General features: G+C 40.2%; 2 protein-coding genes and 1 long non-coding RNA gene across 3 annotated transcripts in view; 2 read left to right on the forward strand and 1 right to left on the reverse strand.

The window, feature by feature from the left end:
- Positions 1–592: 592 nt before the first annotated feature.
- Positions 593–9537, reverse strand: gpr137bb (G protein-coupled receptor 137Bb). Its single transcript, XM_074629847.1, has 7 exons — positions 8731–9537; positions 4884–4933; positions 3536–3758; positions 3156–3305; positions 2855–2983; positions 1090–1211; positions 593–740 (listed from the first exon to the last, which is right to left on the reverse strand). Exons 1-7 carry the CDS (start codon positions 9130–9132, stop codon positions 623–625), a joined length of 1194 nt encoding a protein of 397 aa, XP_074485948.1. The 5' UTR covers positions 9133–9537; the 3' UTR covers positions 593–622.
- On the forward strand, positions 1727–5099 carry LOC141764547 (uncharacterized). The gene is made up of 3 exons (XR_012593276.1): positions 1727–2903; positions 3095–3317; positions 3548–5099. It is a non-coding gene; the product is annotated as an uncharacterized LOC141764547 (long non-coding RNA).
- A 5581-nt stretch (positions 9538–15118) lies between the features above and the next one.
- LOC141764537 (nidogen-1-like) overlaps positions 15119–20336 on the forward strand; it is a 44058-nt gene continuing 38840 nt past the window's right edge. The window contains exon 1 of the mRNA XM_074629833.1: positions 15119–15466. Coding sequence (XP_074485934.1) covers positions 15260–15466 — 207 coding nt within the window. The 5' untranslated portion in view covers positions 15119–15259. The remainder of the gene's footprint in view (positions 15467–20336) is intronic.

Raw genomic sequence — 20336 nt, forward strand, 5'->3', positions numbered from 1 at the left:
ATTCATGGTCCCCTCAGGATGAATCGGAGAAGTCAAAGCTTTCAATTATCCAGTGAAATATATCGACATCTACTTGATGGATTGATAAAAATGTCAGTTTCAGACATTCATGGTCCCCTCAGGATGAACTGTAATAACTTTGGTGATCCTCTGATTTTTCATCTAGCACCACCAGCAGGTCAACTTTGGTTTATGACCAAATACCGGCAGTACTAATGACATTCACAACAGCCTTAGCTGTACTTTGCATTTGCAGTATGCATTCAATTGGGACATACTACTTCCCCATAACATTGTGCCGTGAACTTTGACCCTCTTGCTCATATATCCGCTGTGCAGGGGATTATGCATAATGCGACCGGATGCAGTAGGACATCCTAGTATTTTTGAACTTTGCTGGATCTATTATTGTTGTGTATTGAAGCGGCCTGAGGGGGCACTGCAGTATTAACATCTGGTGACAACCTGAATACGACTCCGTGTAGGAGCCCTGCTGAACATTCTGGTGTTTTCTCAAAATTCTCTACCGTGACTTTACAAACTTCTACATCAGTGATGATAAGAAACACAATAACTGATCGGTGCCAAAGTGCAGAGTGATGCTGTACAGTTAAGAGAAGGATTATGGGTAAGGGTGGAGCTCTCCGGCGGCGGCGGCGGTCAGGCGCTGTTCGTCGCTGTTGGTGTGCACAGTGAAGCTGCTGTGGCGGCTGCCCCAGTCGTAGCAGTCGGAGGAAAGACTGTCAGAGAGATGACAAACTGTTAGTCATTATTGTTCAATATTATTATTATTTATTGTTAAATATCATTATTATTTATTGTTAGATATTATTTCATTGTCGGTTTTAATTATGTTTATTATTATTATTATTATTATTATAATAATAATAATAATAATAATTTTACCGAACAACATCCCTAAAACTATTTTACAAAATAAAAGATAAATACCACTCTCATGTTCATTAAAAATAATAACAAATAGAATAAAATAGACATAAAAATATTGATTACAGCTGCTTTAACGAACTTGAATTCAGAAATACCACTACAACAGGGACATTGTGACATCAGTGATGGTGTTTGTACCTCGCTGATGCATTCTGGGGAGGAATGCTCCACGCCAGGTCATCGTCACTGTCGTACCGACGAGGGTTGTCAAAGAAATATCCTCTGGAGGAGAGAACGTGGTTTGGTATCCCAGCAGTGCTCTGTGGAGACAGATTCATTGTGAATACACAGAGAGGCTCTGCTGACAAAATCCATCATATAACATCAGCTGTGAAAATGTCATCATGAGATGATAGTGACCAATCAGGTGGCATACTGACTCTTAAAGGGACTGTTTGTAAGAATAATAAATTGGTTGTAACAGCGACACCTGTGGCCGTTAAGTCAACAAAAGTCAGCGTCCTGTTGCTCGCGCTCGCCGTGTGCAAAACAGTGAGGCGACACACATCAGCTAAAACCACAATATCACTCTATATTTCAGCTGCTTGGCAGGAATGTTAGCTGACCAGACGAAGGTCTCTCCATGAATCAATGCTGATCCTAGTGTTGGCTTTTCCTGCTTCAGCCTCCCGACCGCGGCCGGAGGGAACAGGGGAGACACCGGAGTTTTGGACGGGGACGATAACGTTTCTCACTGCGGAGGAGTGAAGTGTGGAGTGAGATAGTGAGAATGAGCGCGGTGTGTGAGTGAAGGAAAGCAGGCAGAGGAGCAAAGGAGCAGAGTACAGCAGAGACTCCGGCCCTGGAGACCAAAGCTACGGTCTCCCCCGCGTCCTCCGACTGCGGCCTCTGACTCCGACAGCGGCCAACACTGTTTTTTAAGACGGGCTTCACTAGATATAACTTTGCTTTTTTGGTGCTTCCATGTAGTTTGTGTTGGAGTCTGAGGCTGAACAGCGTAGCCACACGCGAGCGCGCATGGGACACCGACCCGGATTGATTTATGCGTGTAAGAAGTTACAAACAGTCCCTTTAAATGCAGGACTTTAAAAGTTTAATTTTTATTTTTTTTTTACAGTGGAGTCATGTAGACATTATGAGCAACGTCACTAATCAGTGATGAAAAAGGAAAAGTCTGGATCATAGTCTTCATCGTCTGGGGAACATTAACCACATTGTGTGCTAATCGATCCAAGAGTTCCTGAGATATTTCACTAAAAAACTAAATGTGAATCTCATGATGGCGTTAGAGGAACAGTCACCGAAGTCATTAGTGTTCATCCTCTGGGGACCATGAATGTCTGTAGTGCGTCCCTGTTTGTACTTTCAGATATACAGTATATATATATAAGCTCTATTTTGCTTTCAGCTGTACAGGAGTTGTGTTAAGTTGCTGATGAATGTATAATTTTACATATTTTATCTGTTCTTGTTCTGTATGCACCTTGTCCTTTTACTCTAATGCAATGATCTATGAGCCATGTTGTTTGTAAATTTTAATTTGTTCAATAAAAAAAAAAAAAGTTGGTGAAGATGACAAACCAAACATTTCCTGATTGTGCTCCTTCATAATAAAAGCTTTAAAAATAACAAAATAACGGGGGAGTTTTCTTGTGAATAATTTATAGGAAATTCAAGTTTTATCTCCGACTTTACGATGCTGTGTAAAAAAAACAAGTCTACTACTAAGTGGAGAAGTAAAAGCAGCGAAAATAAAGGACTTTTATTGTGAAGAATGTAGAAAGTGGAATGTGCGTATCACCGTTTTACAGCCGTTACCTTGACAACTACACACACCGTTTAGCGGGTAAACCCTTGATTGTCATCAGTAGAGCCACGCTGCGTCTAAATAAACAACCAGGTGTTAAGTGTTGCAGAGGTCAGAGGACACCTGAGGACTGACCCGTTCCTGAGGCGGCCGGCGGACCCTGAAGAAGAAGACGACCAGAGAGGTGGGCAGCAGCTCCCAGACGAACAGAATCACCCCGAACACGATGTAACCGGCGTCTCCTAGCGACGACCTCAGGTCCGCCTGGAGACACATATTTACATTTTTAGGCAAGGAAGCTTTATTTGTAGAGCACAATTCAGCAACAGGGCAATTCAATACGCTCTTTAAACTCCTGACTTCTGTTTCAACCAGGATGCTGTCTTCAGATTGAAATCATGTTAAAGGACCAGTGAACACCTGTGGACAACCTCACCTGGTCTGAGACGTTGTACCAGTCATAGTCAAAGGAGTTGATGGTCTCGATGTTGGTGAGGGCGAGCACCACCAGGTTGTAGCATGCCCGCGATGCGTACAGCAGCACCACCATGATGCCAATCAGAGTCACCTGACACACCGACGTCCCCTGCACACACAGGTATCATTAATTTTAATCCAGGTTTTTAATTTCATGTCTGTGCTGCGTGATGTAATGATATTCATATATCCTGGAAGGAAATATCAGGGACTTTCACTAATGTGTCCCATGTCAGTGACGCTGATAAAGACCATGAAATGAGGTTGAAAGCTCAAATAAGTTAGTAAGTGGACCTTAAATTAAGATTGTTTTGTCTCCAGAGAAACCTGTGACTTTACCTTTGACTCCAGGTAGATGTTGGCCAGCGACATCTTGGCGACCTTGTAGAGGCAGACGGACAGCGAGACGGCACAGAGGACGAACAGGCTGTCGTTGATGGTGACCCTCACCAGGACGATGGTCTTGACGTCAGCGGCGGTCATTTTGACCAGCAGGGCACAGACCAGATTAACCACCAGGAAGAGAAGACTGACGCCCAAGAAGAGCAGGTACAGAGGAAGTCTGGGGAGGAGAGACAGGGTAAGACAATGTGTAATTTCTCTCACTCAAAGGTCTCTCACTCAAAGTAATAACAAAAGACGGAGTTTGGTGATGTTGTGAAGTAGCGTGGGATCATGGGAGTTGTCTTCAGCACCATTGTCGTCATTGCAGTCAGTTTCTCCCGGTTCGGATTCCTTCAGTGTTCATCGTTCAGGAGGTTTTTATTACTAGGTCTCCTCCTCTCCAAAAGAAATGGAGCCGATGATTAAAACCAGTAAAAACACTGAATAAAGCAGTTTCACGATAAAAATCAGTGTTACTCCGATGCTGTTCGGCCAACCCGGTCTCACGGGAAGGTGACTAACACGACATTACAAGGATATTACGCATGTCATGAGGAAGCATTTTAAGCTTTTCGCATTTCATTAGGTTGTTAGGTTTAGTAACTAGGTCTGTCAATTGATTAAAATATTAAATCGCGATTATTCGCATGATTGTCCATAGTTAATTGCGATTAATTGCAATCACACTTTTTTTTCTTTTCAAAATGTACCTTAAAGGGAGATTTGTCAAGTATTTAATACTCTTATCAACATGGAAGTGGGCAAATATGCTGCTTTATGCAAACTTATGTATATATTTATTATTGGAAATCAATTAACAACACAAAACAATGACAAATATTGTCCAGAAACCCTCAGAGGTACTGCATTTAGCATAAAAAATATGCTCAAATCATAAAATGGCAAACTCAAGCCCACCAATTGATTCCTTAGGTTTTCTAGTTTCATATTATGTCAGTATCTTCACTCTAGATTTAAAACTGAGCCAGCTAGAACCTAAAAATTGCAAGTTGTGTTAATGAAATTAGTATTAAAGAAATTAGTTGCGTTAAAATGAAGGTAACTACAAAACTCAACAAAATATATAAGTAGGTTTAGTCGTTTTTAGACATTTTAATGCAGAAATGTCACATCTTATACCTTTAACTGCATTTTAAACATGGAGGCAGATCTAAAACAGAAAATACAGTTTAACTTTCATGTTCGGTGTGATTCATGAATACACAATGAGGTTTGGGAGTTTCATTGTGGAAACAGATGAACTTGAGTTATTGAGTCAGAATGAGTTGATTGAAGAGGTTACCTGTACTTCAGCAGTGCAGGTGTGAACTTGGACTTCGCCTTAAAGTAAACCTGTGAGGGGGAAAAATAAAAGACTGATTACACATTTACAGCAGGATGTTTTTCTGTAGACTGGCTGCAGACTTGAGTCTGAGTCTTCACCGTCATGGGTTGTTCAGTGATTCAGATAGATCTGGTGTTGTGCCACTCGACAGCAGTTTCAGTTGGAGAAACAATCGACAAATTACAGCTCTGTAGGTGTGACTAAAAATGAGGACGTCATCTTACTCATAGCTTCATTCATGAAAAGTAGTTGTAGTTTTTTGTAAGTGGGTTTACAGACACAACTCTTAAAGGACCAGTGTGTAACATTTAGGGGGATCTATTGGCTGAAATAGAATATAATATTCATAAGTATTACACGGCTGTGTTGAATACTCAATTCTGATTGGTCAATCACAGTGTTCTGTGGTCTGTATTTCTTTATAACAGACCGTTGCTATGTATAGCATACCGTTGCTATGGGCGCATCTCTGATGTCGGACTCTGACAAACCGATTTTTGTGTCAAAATATTGATTTTGTTAAGTAATAAGTAATAAGCGGGATAATGTACAGCTAGCGGGTCATTGTTGTGAAAGAATCCCCTTCGCGTCGCGGTGCTGCATCGCCCTGTCTGGGATTCTTTCACAACAATGACCATCACTCACTGCTGGGCAAAACAAAATACCCTCGACAACAAATCTGTGAATATAGACACGATATCAGGCTGAATGAATGAAAGGAAAATAAACTTATGGCATTCAGTCTTAATATAACAATTTTTTTCTATCAACCAGCAGGATGTTAAAGAGGACCTATTATGCTTTTGTGCTTTGTCTCTTTCCTTTAGTGTGTTATATCGTTTTTTGTGCATGTAAAAGGTCTGCAAAGTTACAAAGCCCAAAGTCCATGCCAAAGGGAGTTACTCTCCCCCACAGAAACACTGCTCCTGACCTGCCTGAAATGCCTTGCCTTTTCTTCTATAGCGTGATGACGTCACCAAGTAACACATTTGCATAACTAGTTTGGCACGCACTCAAACAAAGCTAGAACGGAGTCCAAAGAGTTTGGTTCGGTTGACCAATCACCACAGAGTGGTTCAGCTGACCAATCAGAGCAGACTGGGCTTTTCCGGAGGGGCAGGAGCTCAAACAGAGTGAGAGTGAAAAGAGGTGCAGCACAGCCGGTATGAGAAAAATAAAGTGTTTTTTCAACATTAAAGCATGTAAACATGTTCTAGTGGAAACCCAAAATACAAGTATTAACCTGAGAATGAGCATAATAGGTCCTCTTCAACAGGCTACAACTGTCCCACAAATCTGCTTTTCACACCGCCTTGAAGTGTGGCTGAACAACTATAAACAGTTTTGATTTCTGTGCTCGGACAACATTTCGTACTAACTGGTTCTTTTAGAAAGTTTGCGACCCGGCTGCCATGTTGAAAATAGTCGAGCCACAACCAAACACTGCCTACCGGCCAGAGCAAGCTTTCTCATTTTACAGCTGCAACAGTGCACTACAAGATGATTCTGAAAACATTTAAGGAGAGAAATAGGCATTACAGTAACAGAATATTAATTCATAATTGATCAGCGCTGACTAGTTTGACAGCGACTCGGTTCTGATTGGTTGTTTTTCTTCGGGGATGGTGGAATCTTCTACTTGTAACTTGTAAATGCCATTAGGAGCACTAGGAGGACACAGAGGAACATGATATTTTTTCACACATTATCTGTCTCATGCACTACTGTCAGGATATAGTGGCAGTTTGAGCAAATATGACATAAAAGTTATTTTTATTACAGTTACCAACTGTAACTTTAGGTCATTTTTCATGTAAAACAGTTCTAGCTTCTCATATGGGAAGATTTGCTGATTTTCCTTTTAATTATGTAAATAATGTTAATGTATTAGTAATAATGTTAATGTTTTAGTGAGAATGTTGGTTGGACTAAACAAACGTTGTGAAGGTGTCACTTTGGACTCTGGGTCATTGTGACGGCATTTCTCACTATTTTCACTATTTTTACAACCAAAACAATTAATCGATTAATTGAGAAAATAATCAGCAGATTAATCCATAATGGAAATAATCATTAGTTAATAGTTCAAAACGATCTCCACCTCAACCAACTACAACAGTAAAATCCTGCTTTTATATTAATGCTTCAGTAATAATAATTTAATTATAGAATATATAGAATAGTAGAACAGAAGAACAGTCATAGGGGATATGTTATACTTTTAACACTTTAAGTACATTTTCCTGATAATACTTACATACTTTCACTGAAGTAACATTTTCAATGCAGGACTTCAACTTGTAACAGAGTATTTTACAGTGTGGTATTAGTACTTTTACAGCAGTAAAGGATCTGAATACTTCCTCCACCGCTTTGCCTCAGAGCCAACAGTCTGTAGCTCATTTCATCGATTATCCCTCCTCTCTGACTGAAGGTGCCCTCATTAAGGAAATAAGACACTGGTGTTTGGTTGAAAAAATAACCTGCGTCATCTCAGTTCTCAGGAACAAGTGTTGAGAAGCTAAAGAGGCTCATTTCTATTCTGTCTTTATTTTCTGGTCTATTTCTGAAACCGCCAGCTGCTGTAGATGAATGGGTGAATGGATGAAGAGGAGAGGCAGCTGCTACACTGATCACACCCCAAAAAACTGTAGTAAGTCCAATGTGATACGATTCATCTAACGATGGGATGGTTGACGTTGCATCTTCTCATGTTAGTTGCCATTCAACCCAAAACAAAGACCCTCAAATTGTCTGAATGACTGCAGGTAGCTCAGGTGGTAGAGTGGGTCACACATCAATTGTACTGTTGGAGTGCGTTCAATGCAGCCTGGTTGCTTTGGCGAGAGCGTAGATAACGGCTTCAGTTCCCCGTTGGAAGGATTGTTTAGCTGTCTCACGGCAAGGTAAACTTGCGGAAATATTCTAAATATACTTGAACTGATACAGATTTTTTTAGGTGGGCCTTTCTTTTAGATGGTTCAAATATGTCTTGCTGCCTCCATTGAGAAAAACAGTAATTTACCTTGCAGAACACGGGAGTTGCTTGTCTCTTTGTGTCTTGCTAGTTTCTTTGTGTTATTGTGGGTAAAGTTACTTGGCTTTGGCGAGAGCATAGATGGTTACAACGGTTTCAGTTCCCCGTCAGAAAGGGCTGTCTGATGGCAAGGTAAAGCGGTAAAAATATTCTAAATATAGCGTACACTTGAACTGATATTGATTTTTTTAATTAAGCCTTTCTTTTAGGTGTCTAACATACATTTTCCTGCGGCCCCCCATCCACAGCAGCACATTGCTTTGCTCCCGTGCTGGTACTTCCTGTCTGTTTCTCCAAACTGGGGGCGTGCCGACCGTCATCTACTGTATGTAATACACTATTGATAAGTACCTCATACAACCCCACTTCAAAACACCCGAACTATCACTTCAAGTTTTGTGGGGGTTGATCAATACTTTGCTACAGCTTGAGTTCATATACAGTAGGTGGACACACTGATAGATCCAGCTGGGTTTAAAAGTTTGAGGTGTAACTTAACACCAGGCTGAAAAACAGTGTTACACTGCCCTCTCTGGTTGAAAGTTTCAAGACTGCTGCATTACTGATGGGTGTGGTCAGAGGTGTGCTGTGTTGCACCTGTAACCACACCCAGCTGCGATGTCACGGTGTACTGACACACACTGGAGTACATTTCTATGTCACTGCAGCAAGGAGAGGAGTTAAAGCACTGGAGATGCTGCTTCGTGGACCAGACTTTATGCTGCTAGTGTCACCAGTACCAGTACCAGCAGCAGTGTTCCCCCTCACCTGTGCGCAGTAGAGGTTCATGAGGCTGAGCGTGAAGAACTGTAGGCAGACGGGGAAGCAGTAGAGCAGCCAGAAGGCGAATGGTCCGAGTGCGTTGGCGGTCACACAGTCTCTGAAGTAGAAGGAGAAGAGGAGGGCACGCAGGGCGGCCCACAGCAGACACAGGAACAGGAAGGCCGTCTGGTAGCTGAAGCGCTTGTGTCGGTATCGCAGCACCAGCCAGAGCTGGGCGTAGACGAAGGCAAAGAGCAGCGAGTAGAAGATGGTGTAGGCGATGGTCAGACCCAGCTTCACGTAGGGAGGGATGGCCGGCGTGATGGTGGGAGGGGGAGGGAGGTGGGAGCCGTTACCGGCATGCTGCTGCTCCTGCGCCGGGTTTCCCTCCATCGCCTCCCCATTCATCCCCCTTGTGTTCCCCAGGAGAGGGATGGAGGAAGAGGGGGTTAAAGATGGAGCAGCAGACTCTGATCTGCGGGTGAAGAAGAAGAAACGTGTCTCAGCTCGCTAGACGGATCCTTCACATCCATCGACTCTCCTCCAGACACAAGTCTGACTCACAGAGAGGAGGAGGAGAGACACCGCCCCTCTTTTTGCCGGTGCCTGGTGGAGCGCTATTGGTGGCTGTTAGTCACGTGATAACACTCCCCAGCAGGCAATTGGTTGAGCAGGAGGAGGGATGCTGCAGAGAGGAGAGGAAGGTGGAGAGATGGATCTGGAAGGAGAGAGAGATAAACTGGGATCTGTGGTCCCACCCACCACACACACACGCACACATTGTGTCACAGCAGCATCATAAAGGCGGCCTCGACTGATACTGGTTTTTAATGGCCAGTATCAGACAGATACTAGTGGATATAAATGAATGTGTTTTGTGGCAGAAATAAACTCTGACAGTGAATCCTCTGATTGCAACAACACCATTCAAATTAAATTTAGTGCAAAATGTCACTGTCAAAAATGCAAAATGTCCCTGTCAAAAATGCTGAAATGTCCTTGTCAGAATGCTAAAATGTCTTTCAAAAACGCTGAAATGTCCCTGTCAAAAATGCAAAATGTCCCCGTCAAAAATGCTGAAATGTCCCTGTCAAAAATGCAAAATGTCCCTGTCAAAAATGCAAGATCTCCCCGTCAAAAATGATGAAATGTCCCCGTCAAAAATTATGAAATATCCCTGACAAAAATGCAAAATGTCCCCGTCAAAAATGCTGAAATGTCCCTGTCAAAAAATGCTGAAATTTCCCTGTCAAAAATGCAAGATCTCCCCGTCAAAAATGCTGAAATGTCCCTGTCAAAAATGCAAAATGTCCCCGTCAAAAATGCTGAAATGTCCCTGTCAAAAATGCAAAATGTCCCTGTCAAAAATGCAAAATGTCCCTGTCAAAAATGCAAAATGTCCCTGTCAAAAATTGCTGATACATGCAGACAGCCAGTGCAATATTAACCAGTTCTGTAGTAAATGTAGATATAGCATCATATCACATTATCCTGTCAGAGTATGAATGAATGGTCAGTATCGACCCTGATATCAGTCTAACCTTAATATAGACGACCTCCTCCTCCTACTCCTCCTCTTCTCTCTGCAGTTCTTCTTCTCTGCTTTTATGTAACAGGCAGGTTGTTAGATAATAGAGGATGCTGTGCAGCACGCCGATGACAAAGATACACGCTCCATTTTTATCCACCGCTCTGCTTCTATTTTTTACTTTCATGCTGTGAGATGATGTCAATTTGAACCTAATAGTGAAATTATTTTAATACTAGAGATATTTCTCTCAGATCATCCTCAGGATGAAAAATGATTGTCATTTACAACACCATGTTTAATATGTCCTCTGTTGATTATACAGCAGTCATGTTTTATGTAAAACAAATGAGTATATTTCCATCTTGAGTAGAAAATAAAAAGTGAGTGATAGTAAAAATAATAATAAGTCAAACCTTGTTGGACAGAAGAATTACAAGTAAAGAGTAATAATGAGAAGTAATGTATTTGTACCACAGTGTTAACACAAAATCTTCCTGAGTGCTTTTTTGCAGTGCTGCCAGGACTAAATGCATCCTGACACAGCATAAATATTGTAAAGCTCAGTGAGGATTCAGGGAACTTATTTTGACGGCAGCTGTTGAACCCACTGAACTCCTCAGGTTCTCATTCAGCCTGACTCCAAGTATACTGTATACAACATGACATAGATATAGAAATCACCCGCATTTAAGCAGCGGCAAAAGAAGATTCTTGACTTTATAAAGAAGTAACACAACATCGGAGAAATACACGGCAATTAAACAGCGAAACAGAAAAATGTGGCTCAGGGAAGGAGCTGAAACAGCCACAGCAGCGTGACAAACATTAATGAAACAACTGAAGATAGAAAAAAAGGTTGAAGAGGAAATAAAATGGAAGGAGAGGAGGTACAGAAGGGAACGAGGCATCAGGAGCCTTGAAGTAAAAGTACTAATACCACACTGAAAATATTACACTAAACGTAAAAGGCCTGCATTCAAAACCTTACTGAAGTAAAAGTATTTAATTATTATCAGCAAAATGTACTTAAACCTGCAATAGGCAGAATGTTTTTGGCATCATTGGGTAAAAATTCCATAATAATCTTTCAGCATATTGTAATTTAAGTGTTCTGAGAGAAAACTAAACTTCTACACCTCCTCATGGCTCTGTTTTCAGGCTTTAAAAAATCTAGCCCATGGCGGGAGACTTTGACCAATCAGAGGTCATTTCAGAGAGAGAGCGTTCCTATTGGCTGTTCAGTCAACGTCAAACATTTGAGGTGAGAAATAGACATTACAGTAACAGAATATTGATTCATATTTGATCAGCGCTGCCTAGTTTGACCGTTTGATCGGAGTTTGTGAGTGATTGACAGCTGCTCAGAGACGACAGGCTCCAGCTCGGCTCTGATTGGCTGTTTTCCTCTGGTCTGTGAAATCTTGCAGATGCCATTAGGAGCACCAGAGGACACAGAGGCACGTGTTTTTTTTCCAAATTACCTGTCTCAAGCACTACTGTCTGTATATAGTGACCATTTTATAAAAATAACTTTTTTTAATCATATTTGCTTCAGTTCTACCCACTGCAACTTTAAGTACAGTTCTTGAGTTATTTTTTTTACCACTGATCAGGAAAGTATAAACGAGATAAAAGGAAAATGGAGAGAGGATTTGATGAATGGAAGGATGAAAATGGAGAGGAGAAAGAGGAAAGAGGAGGGTAAAAGAGAGGATGTAGTTGTGCAGTTAGACTGTGTCCACTAGATGGCGATAGTGTCTTGAATCAATGTGTTGGAGCTCTGACTAAACTAAAGAAAACCTGATGAACTTAAAGAGGAACTTAAAGGGGAACTACAGCCATTTTCAAAATTCATTCATGTCATTCCTATGGTCTAAGACCATAGGCGCAGTTTGAACTTTAAGGTTGGGGTAGTAGCTGATCGGTACGTGGTTTGTGTACGCGTAACAGAAAGGGCATATTTAACAGTGTGGGGACAGAGAGTGTTTGATGTTATTAGGCTATAAGCACATACAAAGACCACAAATCTATCTTCTTATCTTGTTGGTTTCTTATTCTGTCAATAAGACAACACAACAAGGTCGATATTATTCATCATTACAATAAATTATTTGTTCTACGTTATTATAAAATGTGTGTTGTCACTTAAAATATTAATATCCCAAGTTGTCTTTGGACTAGGCCTACATCTCTTCTAAATGTTATTTTGTTCAGCATGTTATTATCACGTGGAAACTAAAGTCCCGTAGTGTGTTTAATGCAGATAGATACTGTAAATGTCAGGTAAATGTACACACTAGACTGTTGCATAAAGTTCTACAACTCCAAGGACAAGACTTCCGGTTGGACTTTTGTACCAACATTGAAAGCTTCCTTAATTCCTTCAATTAAAAGCAATAAAATACAAAGAAACTCCATAGAAAATGTCCTTTGAGATGTTAATAGTTTAATAATGAAATACAGAAATTGAGAAACAGAGTGATATCATGGTTTATAACAGTTAGGCCTATAATTTGGAGAATAAAATGCACTCTTGAGGTCACTGTTGCTAAAACTGTAGGCAGTGTTGGAAAGTAACAGTCATTTTACTCAAGTACTGTACTTAAGTGCAATTTTGAGGTACTTGTACCATTTTATGCTTTGTGGTGGCAGTTTCTGTTAAAACAAGACACAAACCAACGTAACAACTTGTCTTTCAGTGAATTTAATAAAAAGGGCATACATTAATAACTAAAACATCTGCAGATGGACTCACGAGCACAGCCACCTGTTGTGGACTGTGGCAAGTGAGCCCCGAATACAAAGAGTAGTCAGTATTTATACATTTAAAGCATAACATGAAGATAAGTGCAAAGAAGAAAAGAAGAGAAGGATAGAAAGTGTATCAATGCGTCAGCACACATCAGACAACAGAGCATCACAAGACATAACAAGTATTTCAGCAATCTGTTGTTTGCAGTTACAGAGACCTAAAATGTCAGGTCACTGTCCTATGGTGACGAAGTTGAACATGTGAGGCCCTGAGATTATCTAAAGGTACAGTGTTAGACTGCAGATATGAAAATTGCCATTACAGCTTATACTACTCCACAACATCTCAGAGGGAAATATTGTACTTTTTACTCCACTACATTTATTTTAAAGATTTGGTTATTAGTAACCATTCTGCATAATAAATAGGCTAATTTTGGCACTTTAAGTATATTTTGATGTGAATATGTTTAGTACCTTGTAAGATTTTGAATGCAGGACTTCTACTTTTAACAAAGTATTTCTATACTGTGGTATTGCTACTTTTACTTAAGTAAAAGGTCTGAATAGATAGATAGATAGATAGATAGATAGATAGATAGATAGATGTGCTTTATTGATCCCAAATTGGGAAATTATTGTGTTACACCAGCTTATCCAGATTATCCAAGCAATGCACAGGAACAGTACATATATGTCAACACTAAAGCATATACCCATAGAATACAAAATATAAAGATTATTGGAATATGCTATAAATATACCTGACTATTACAACTAGCATAAAAAAAAAATCTAAATCATAAACACAGAATAACCCACTATATACATTTGCAAGTGTGCAATAAATACTTCATCCATCACTGACTATATAGGCCCAGCAACTACTTTAACAGGACACATTTAAACTCCAGTCTGAAGAACAATTTGAGCTTTTTTGTTTAAAGTTCAGACTTTTAATTGATTATATGTATATGTGTTTTTGTATGTGTATATACTGCTTGTGCGTATATATGTATACAGTATATATGTATATATAAATATATTTTATTGTTTTAAATTTTATTTCTTTGACTTGTGTATATTCTTTTTACTTATATATCTATTTTTTGTATATAATATGTTTTTCCTGTATCTATACTGGCTTATTTTATATTAAAGGGACTGTTTGTAACTTTTTACAGGTATAAATCTACCGGGTCGGTTTCCTATGCGCGCTGTTCAGACTCAGACTCCAACACAAACTACACGGAAGCACCAAAACCTCAAAGTTATATCTAGTGAAGCCCGTCTTGCAAAACAGTGTCAATTCTTCCTGCTCCAGCCCCCCGACCACGGCCAGAAGACACGGGGGAGACCGTAGCTTTGGTCTCCAGGGCCGGAGTCTCTGCTGTACTCACACACTGCGTGCGTTCTCGCGCTCCACTCTTAAGTGCATGTGCACACACTGCAGAAGAGTTAGTTTAGCTCTGAGAATATCTAGTGAATGCACAGTGGACGTTTGTGCAGAAATAAATGCTGCAGCTCCTCCAGACCAACAGAGGTTTTCCGTGTCTTGTGAAGTGACGGGGCTCTGCAACGAGAAACGTTATCGTCTCCGACCAGGTGCCGGTGTCTCCCCTGTTCCTGGTCGGGAGGCTGAGGCAGGAAAAGCCAACACTAGGATCAGCATTGATTCATGGAGAGACCTTCGTCTGGTCAGCTAACATTACTGCCAAGCAGGTGAAATATAGAGTGATATTGTGGTTTTAGCTGACGTGGGTCGCCTCCCTGTTTTGAGCGATGCTCATTCACGTCTATTTAGAGCGAGCACAAGCGCGAGCCCGACGCTGACTTTCATTGACTTAAAGGCCACAGGTGTCGCTGTTAACAAGCATTTCTTAAAGTTACAAACAGTCCCTTTAATATTAGGTTTATTAAGTTTCTTTGTACCAAGAATGTTATTATTGGGGACGTTTGTGAATGTTTTTTCTGTTGTTTTAAAATAAACAAAAAACAAATATATTGAAAAAAAAAAAAAAAGTTGAGACTTTTACTTTGGAAAAAAAAGTTGACCGGAAGTCACATGGTTGTTACTTTAAACACCCCCCGGGGTTGTTACCTACTCCCACTGTTCCTCCATTCATTCATCCCTCCCGCCCCCTCCTCCTCAGTCCACTGCCGTGCGCCGCCAACCTCACCTCTTCCTCGGCTTCCTTCACTGAGGATCACCGCTGGTTCTCGCTGCGTCTGTGTGGAGCCTTAACGGAGAAGATGAGTCCCCGGTACCGGAGCTGGTGGTCCGTCTGGTCGTGCCTGCTGAGCCTGAGTGTTTGGACCCGGGCTCTGGAGCTGGAGGAGCTGTTTGAGTTCGGAGAAGAAGCCGGAGACCGACGCCTGCTGCCGGGCTCGGACTCCACCGCAGAGCTGCCTCTCAACGGATCCATGTTCTTCTTCGGAGACACCTTCGACAAAGTTTACGTGAGTTTAACACCGAGCTGAAGTCGTGTTTAATGTGAAAGAGAGCAGATTTAATCATGAAGTTCATTCATCAAAGTTCAGTAAGAGCTCAAGAATCAGTTTAAAAAGAGCAGCGGAATATTTAAGTAAAAATACCAACCTTGGTTACAAGTTCATCTACTCCAGTCAAAACTAACATAACTGAGCACTGTTCATTCAGAGTTTCAACAAGTTATAAAGTTAAATCAGACAAAAAAAAAACTAAATCAGCATTTATTGGTATTTATTGGAAATAAAACAATCAAATCCAGTTAAAATGACCAAAGTTCAAATGATATTCACAATTAATTTATGTCTTAACAGGCAAACAAATGTCCAAAACTTCAGACTAATCTTAAAACTTCACTTACTTTGCCAAAATTACTTTAACAAAACGAATATTTTGTCATGAAACAGATAATAGCAGATATTTCTTATTTTTATTTGATGAAAACCATGATATTATTGACACAAGGAACAGAATCTATACATTTTTCTAACCTATAAATCTCCTTAAACATCTCATATGAAGGTTATGGTGGCATGTACCTGTGATAAATAACTTTTAGGTGTAAAAAATACTAAATTTTGACGTCAACTTGACACAAATCTAACTAGTACTGCACAATTAATCGAAATTTGATCAAAATCACAATATGCAGTTTCAAAATCGCAGGCGGCGTAATATTTGTTAAAGGTGAAATGTGTCAAAATACCATTTAAATTGAATATATTAACATATAGCTCCGTCACTTAAACGAGCATGTTTATTTTAATTATTTTGAAGCTTTTTATGTGGGATCGTTGGTTATTTTGTGAATCTGTCTCCTCTTCATCCTCGCCTTTATTCGCTCCAATATTAAAAGTGATTTTTATTTAATTATTGCTCCAGGTGGCTTGATTGATCTGTGATCTCTGATCCAGTGTTCACTTTCAATCACTTGGTCAGAGAAGACCTTGTTTGTTTGTTGACATCTGATGAGGTTTTCTGTTCAATCAGTAGAATTAAATTTGTTCATCTTTTCATTCTTAACACTTCAATTTACACTTCAAGTCCTTTCAGGTCTCAGATTTTCTCTTTTGAATAACAATAATTCATCTCTCCTAACTCTCACAACTTCAACTGCTTTCAGTGCTTCAGCCGACACTTCAACTCCAGCTCAGTCTTTCACTCACACTTCAATGACTTCAACTTCTTTCAATAGTTGCATTTCGACTTTCAACTGCTAATTTTCCATGGTGATCACACTCTTGATTGATTAGTTTGATAGAAGGTTTTCTATTGGCTCTTAATCACCTCCCCACATTTTAAAACTGTTTACAAAATAAGAGTCTCTCTCTGTGTGTGTTTCCCCTGCGGTCGTAGGCTGTTGCTTCGGTTCTAGACCCGCATCAGTCCCGCTGGTTGTTTGATTTGTGGGGATTGTGGCGACACGTTGAAGTGTTGGTGGTGTGAACAGACAGGTGGAGTGTGTGTGTGTGTGTGTGTGTGTGTGTGTGTGGAGGTGCTGGTGGAGGTCTGCTGTTTGTTCAGTTCTCTCAGAGAGACGGAGGTGTTGGATTCTCTGTGAATATGTGAACAGAGGCTGGAATGTGAGTCAATTAAAAGCCAACACAGATAAGCCTTTCATCAAGTCAAGACACACACACACACACACACAATACATTCCTCAGGTCATGTGACAGATAATCCAGATTGGAGCATCTACACTCGGTGTGAAACCTGCTTCCAACGTGCTGAACTTCTGTCATTTTTTTAATTCACTTCAATTCAAGTTGTTTTTATTGTCTCGAGGAGTGAAAGAAGGAAAGAGTTAAGTGTAAACGCTTCTTTAAGCAAAGCTGGTTTAGCAAACAGGCAATGTGGGCTACTGCCTCGGGGGCCACAGACCCCGGGGGGTCCCCTAAAGCCTCAACTGTGTTTTAAGTTTTTGGTACTTTGATTCAATGCAAATTTTGCCATGGATATTAACTACTTGTCCTGCATTATTACCTGTTTACAGAAGGTCCTCTGTGTCTAAATCTAGTTTAAGACTTTGATTATTGTGGTTTTTTATTATTTTTATATATTCCTAAATACGGTTGTGTTTAATCAAATTACCACAAAGTAGGGCTGGGCGATTTGGCCAAAATCTTCTGTCACGATATTGGTCAATTCAATAAATAAATAGTAGGGGCTGTCAATTGATTGAATTATTTAATCATGATTAATCACATGATTGTCAATGATTAATTGCAAATTTACCACACATATTTATCTGTTCAAAATGTACCTTAAAAGAGATTTGTCAAGTTTTTAATACTCTTATCAACATGGGAGTGGGCAAATACGCTTGCTCTATGCAAATGTATGTATATATTTATTATTGGAAATCAATTAACAACACAAAACAATGACAAATATTGTCCAGAAACCCTCACAGATACTGCATTTAGCATAAAAAATATATATGCTCAAATCAAACTCAAGCCCAACAGGCAACAACAGCTGTCAGTGTGTCAGTGTGCTGACTTGACTATGACTTGCCTCAAACTGTATGTGATTATCATAAAGTGGCCATGACAGTTTTTCCTCACCAAAATTTAGTGTAGTTTGGAGCGTTATTTAGTGTACTTCTCAAAAAGTTAACATGAAATGTACCAATTGGTACCAATTGATTCTAGGGTTCCTAGCTTCACATGATACCAGTATCTTGACTCTAGCTTTAAGACGGAGCCCGCTATAACCTCTGAAAGACAGAATAGCAGCTGGTCCCGCCAGCCGGCCGTCAGGTTGTTAACAAGTTAATAGTTAATATAATAAAAGATCGATACTTGACGTCTGTGTATCGATACAGTGGTGTCACACAAAATATCGTGATACTATGCTGCATCGATTATTCCCACCCCTAACAGGCATGCATTCATTTTGTCAAATATAATCTTGATTGAGGTGGAAATATATCACATCAATAGAGACGATAGAGAAACATGTTGTTGCTGCCGCTCTTTCTGCACCTCAAAGACCAAAACTGTGTCCCAGTCCCAGACTGCACTGTTTCTAGGCAGGTTTTAAGTCTGCAGTGTGTTCACACTGGAAAAGTGACAAAAGAAATTCAAAGTCCGTGCCTAAAATTTGTAGACTTCGTCATACTGTAACTATACGCTGACATCACGTCAGGTCTGCAAGGGTGCTGGGCTTCGAGGGGATAAAATGTGCTGTGAGATACTTTTTATTCGGGTCCCTATTGCTAAGAACTATGGGTAAACTTCTGAACAAAGTCCAGTGTAGTCTGCTCCTTGAGAGGACTCTCTTGAAGTCCACATAAAGTGTTCTTAAGTAACCTTGTGCACTTGATAAATGTGGATTTGAACAGCCCTTAAATACGCAATAATCAATCATTTATAATAATAATGTATGAAATAACAATGTGACTCATATTGATGAACCTGAATCTGCAGCTTCTCTCTGCTTTATAGTGAGTTTCAGCTCATTATCTGTCCGGCCCACAACTTTACTGTTGTGGTTCACTCTCACCGCTCTCATAGCGTCGTTTACAGAGAAAAAGCTGTAAAAAGCCACTGAACAAACCTGCTCAGCATCAAACAGCAGACAGACACAGTTAGAGACTAGTTAGGTGAACATAGTGCAGCATTTAGCAGGTAAGAGACAGATATTTCCCTCAGGAGTTGGTGGAGACCAAAAACAGAGCTAAAAGAGAGAGAATATTGGACTTACATTCATCAGATTGACACAAAGACTCCAAATGAATCATCGTCATCGTCATGGATGTGGAAATTAGGTTTGGGCAATTGGAGGAATATATCGGAAATGTGCGATTGGCTGAGTACATCGCCAGTTGTTGTTTTTTTTAGGGCGATTTTTGGTGAAGCGGGGTGGCAGTTGAGGGGGGCGCTCAACTGCGCTCATCCTACTGAGCGTAGCGTGCTCAGCAGGATGGTGTATTTGCAAATACTCATGCAAATTTGTAGCGTTAGAATCTTTTTCCGACACTACACTTTTACAAAGACGACAAATTGTTTCATTTAGGTCCTTCTGCTTTCCGGTTGCATCCGGTTTAAAACCAAAATAACCCCAAATAGGTGACTTTGTATTATTTCCATGATTGCATTCGCTGAAAATGGCATGTGGGGCCCATACATCTGTGCACGCCGCACACACACCTGCGCCAATATATCGGCAATCGTGCCAGTTGTTGGGCTGGAAAATTTTTTACATATCAAGATACTGTTTGCTAAGAAGTTCATCATATCAACTTAAAAGTAAAAGTAAAGAAGTATCAAAATGTTAGAAAGATAATTTAGCCTTTTCTTTGGGTGGATTATTTGGCAGCATCACTCTAAAGTCTGAGTGATATCCATCCACCAGTGCACTTATTGTATAATTTCTTGTAAATACAAAATGGTTAAGTACATTAGTTTATTCTATACTGACTGCAAAAAAGTATAGGCCTACTATTACATTTGTAGTATGTACTGCAGAATTGAGGAACAACTGAAGAAGTTAAGAACTAAATGGACACGCTCATTAAGGAAAGTTAAACTTATTAGAAGTAGAAACATGTGATAGACTATTTCACTTTCTCTACTTTTTGACTAATTTGCTCCAGATTTGATGGATTTGCTCAAGCAGCTGAACCTCGTCAACACCCTGATGCATCCAGTGTTTTTTCTTCTGTGTTTCAGTCACCATTTGTTTTCCATCCTCCTGTTAAAACAGCCAGACCACACAGATCTCTCGTGTCTCTACAGGAAGTTGCTGGGACATCACGAAGGTTGCCTTCATGTTTCACGTTATTTCAGATGCTGCAGGCACAACTTGTTTAACTCTGAGCAGACATGTAATCACTTT

Source organism: Sebastes fasciatus, chromosome 3 (genome assembly GCF_043250625.1).
Source record: "Sebastes fasciatus isolate fSebFas1 chromosome 3, fSebFas1.pri, whole genome shotgun sequence".
NCBI classification, from domain to species: domain Eukaryota; kingdom Metazoa; phylum Chordata; class Actinopteri; order Perciformes; family Sebastidae; genus Sebastes; species Sebastes fasciatus.

Excerpts from the sequence above, each read along its gene's own strand:
- gpr137bb (XM_074629847.1), bottom strand. The coding sequence starts at position 9,132 with ATGAATGGGGAGGCGATGGAGGGAAACCCGGCGCAGGAGCAGCAGCAT. Across the intron at positions 3,306-3,535 it reads ACATCTACCTGGAGTCAAAG|GGGACGTCGGTGTGTCAGGT; the intron begins GTAAAGTCACAG and ends CTGTGTGTGCAG. Across the intron at positions 741-1,089 it reads CCCCAGAATGCATCAGCGAG|TCTTTCCTCCGACTGCTACG; the intron begins GTACAAACACCA and ends TCTCTCTGACAG.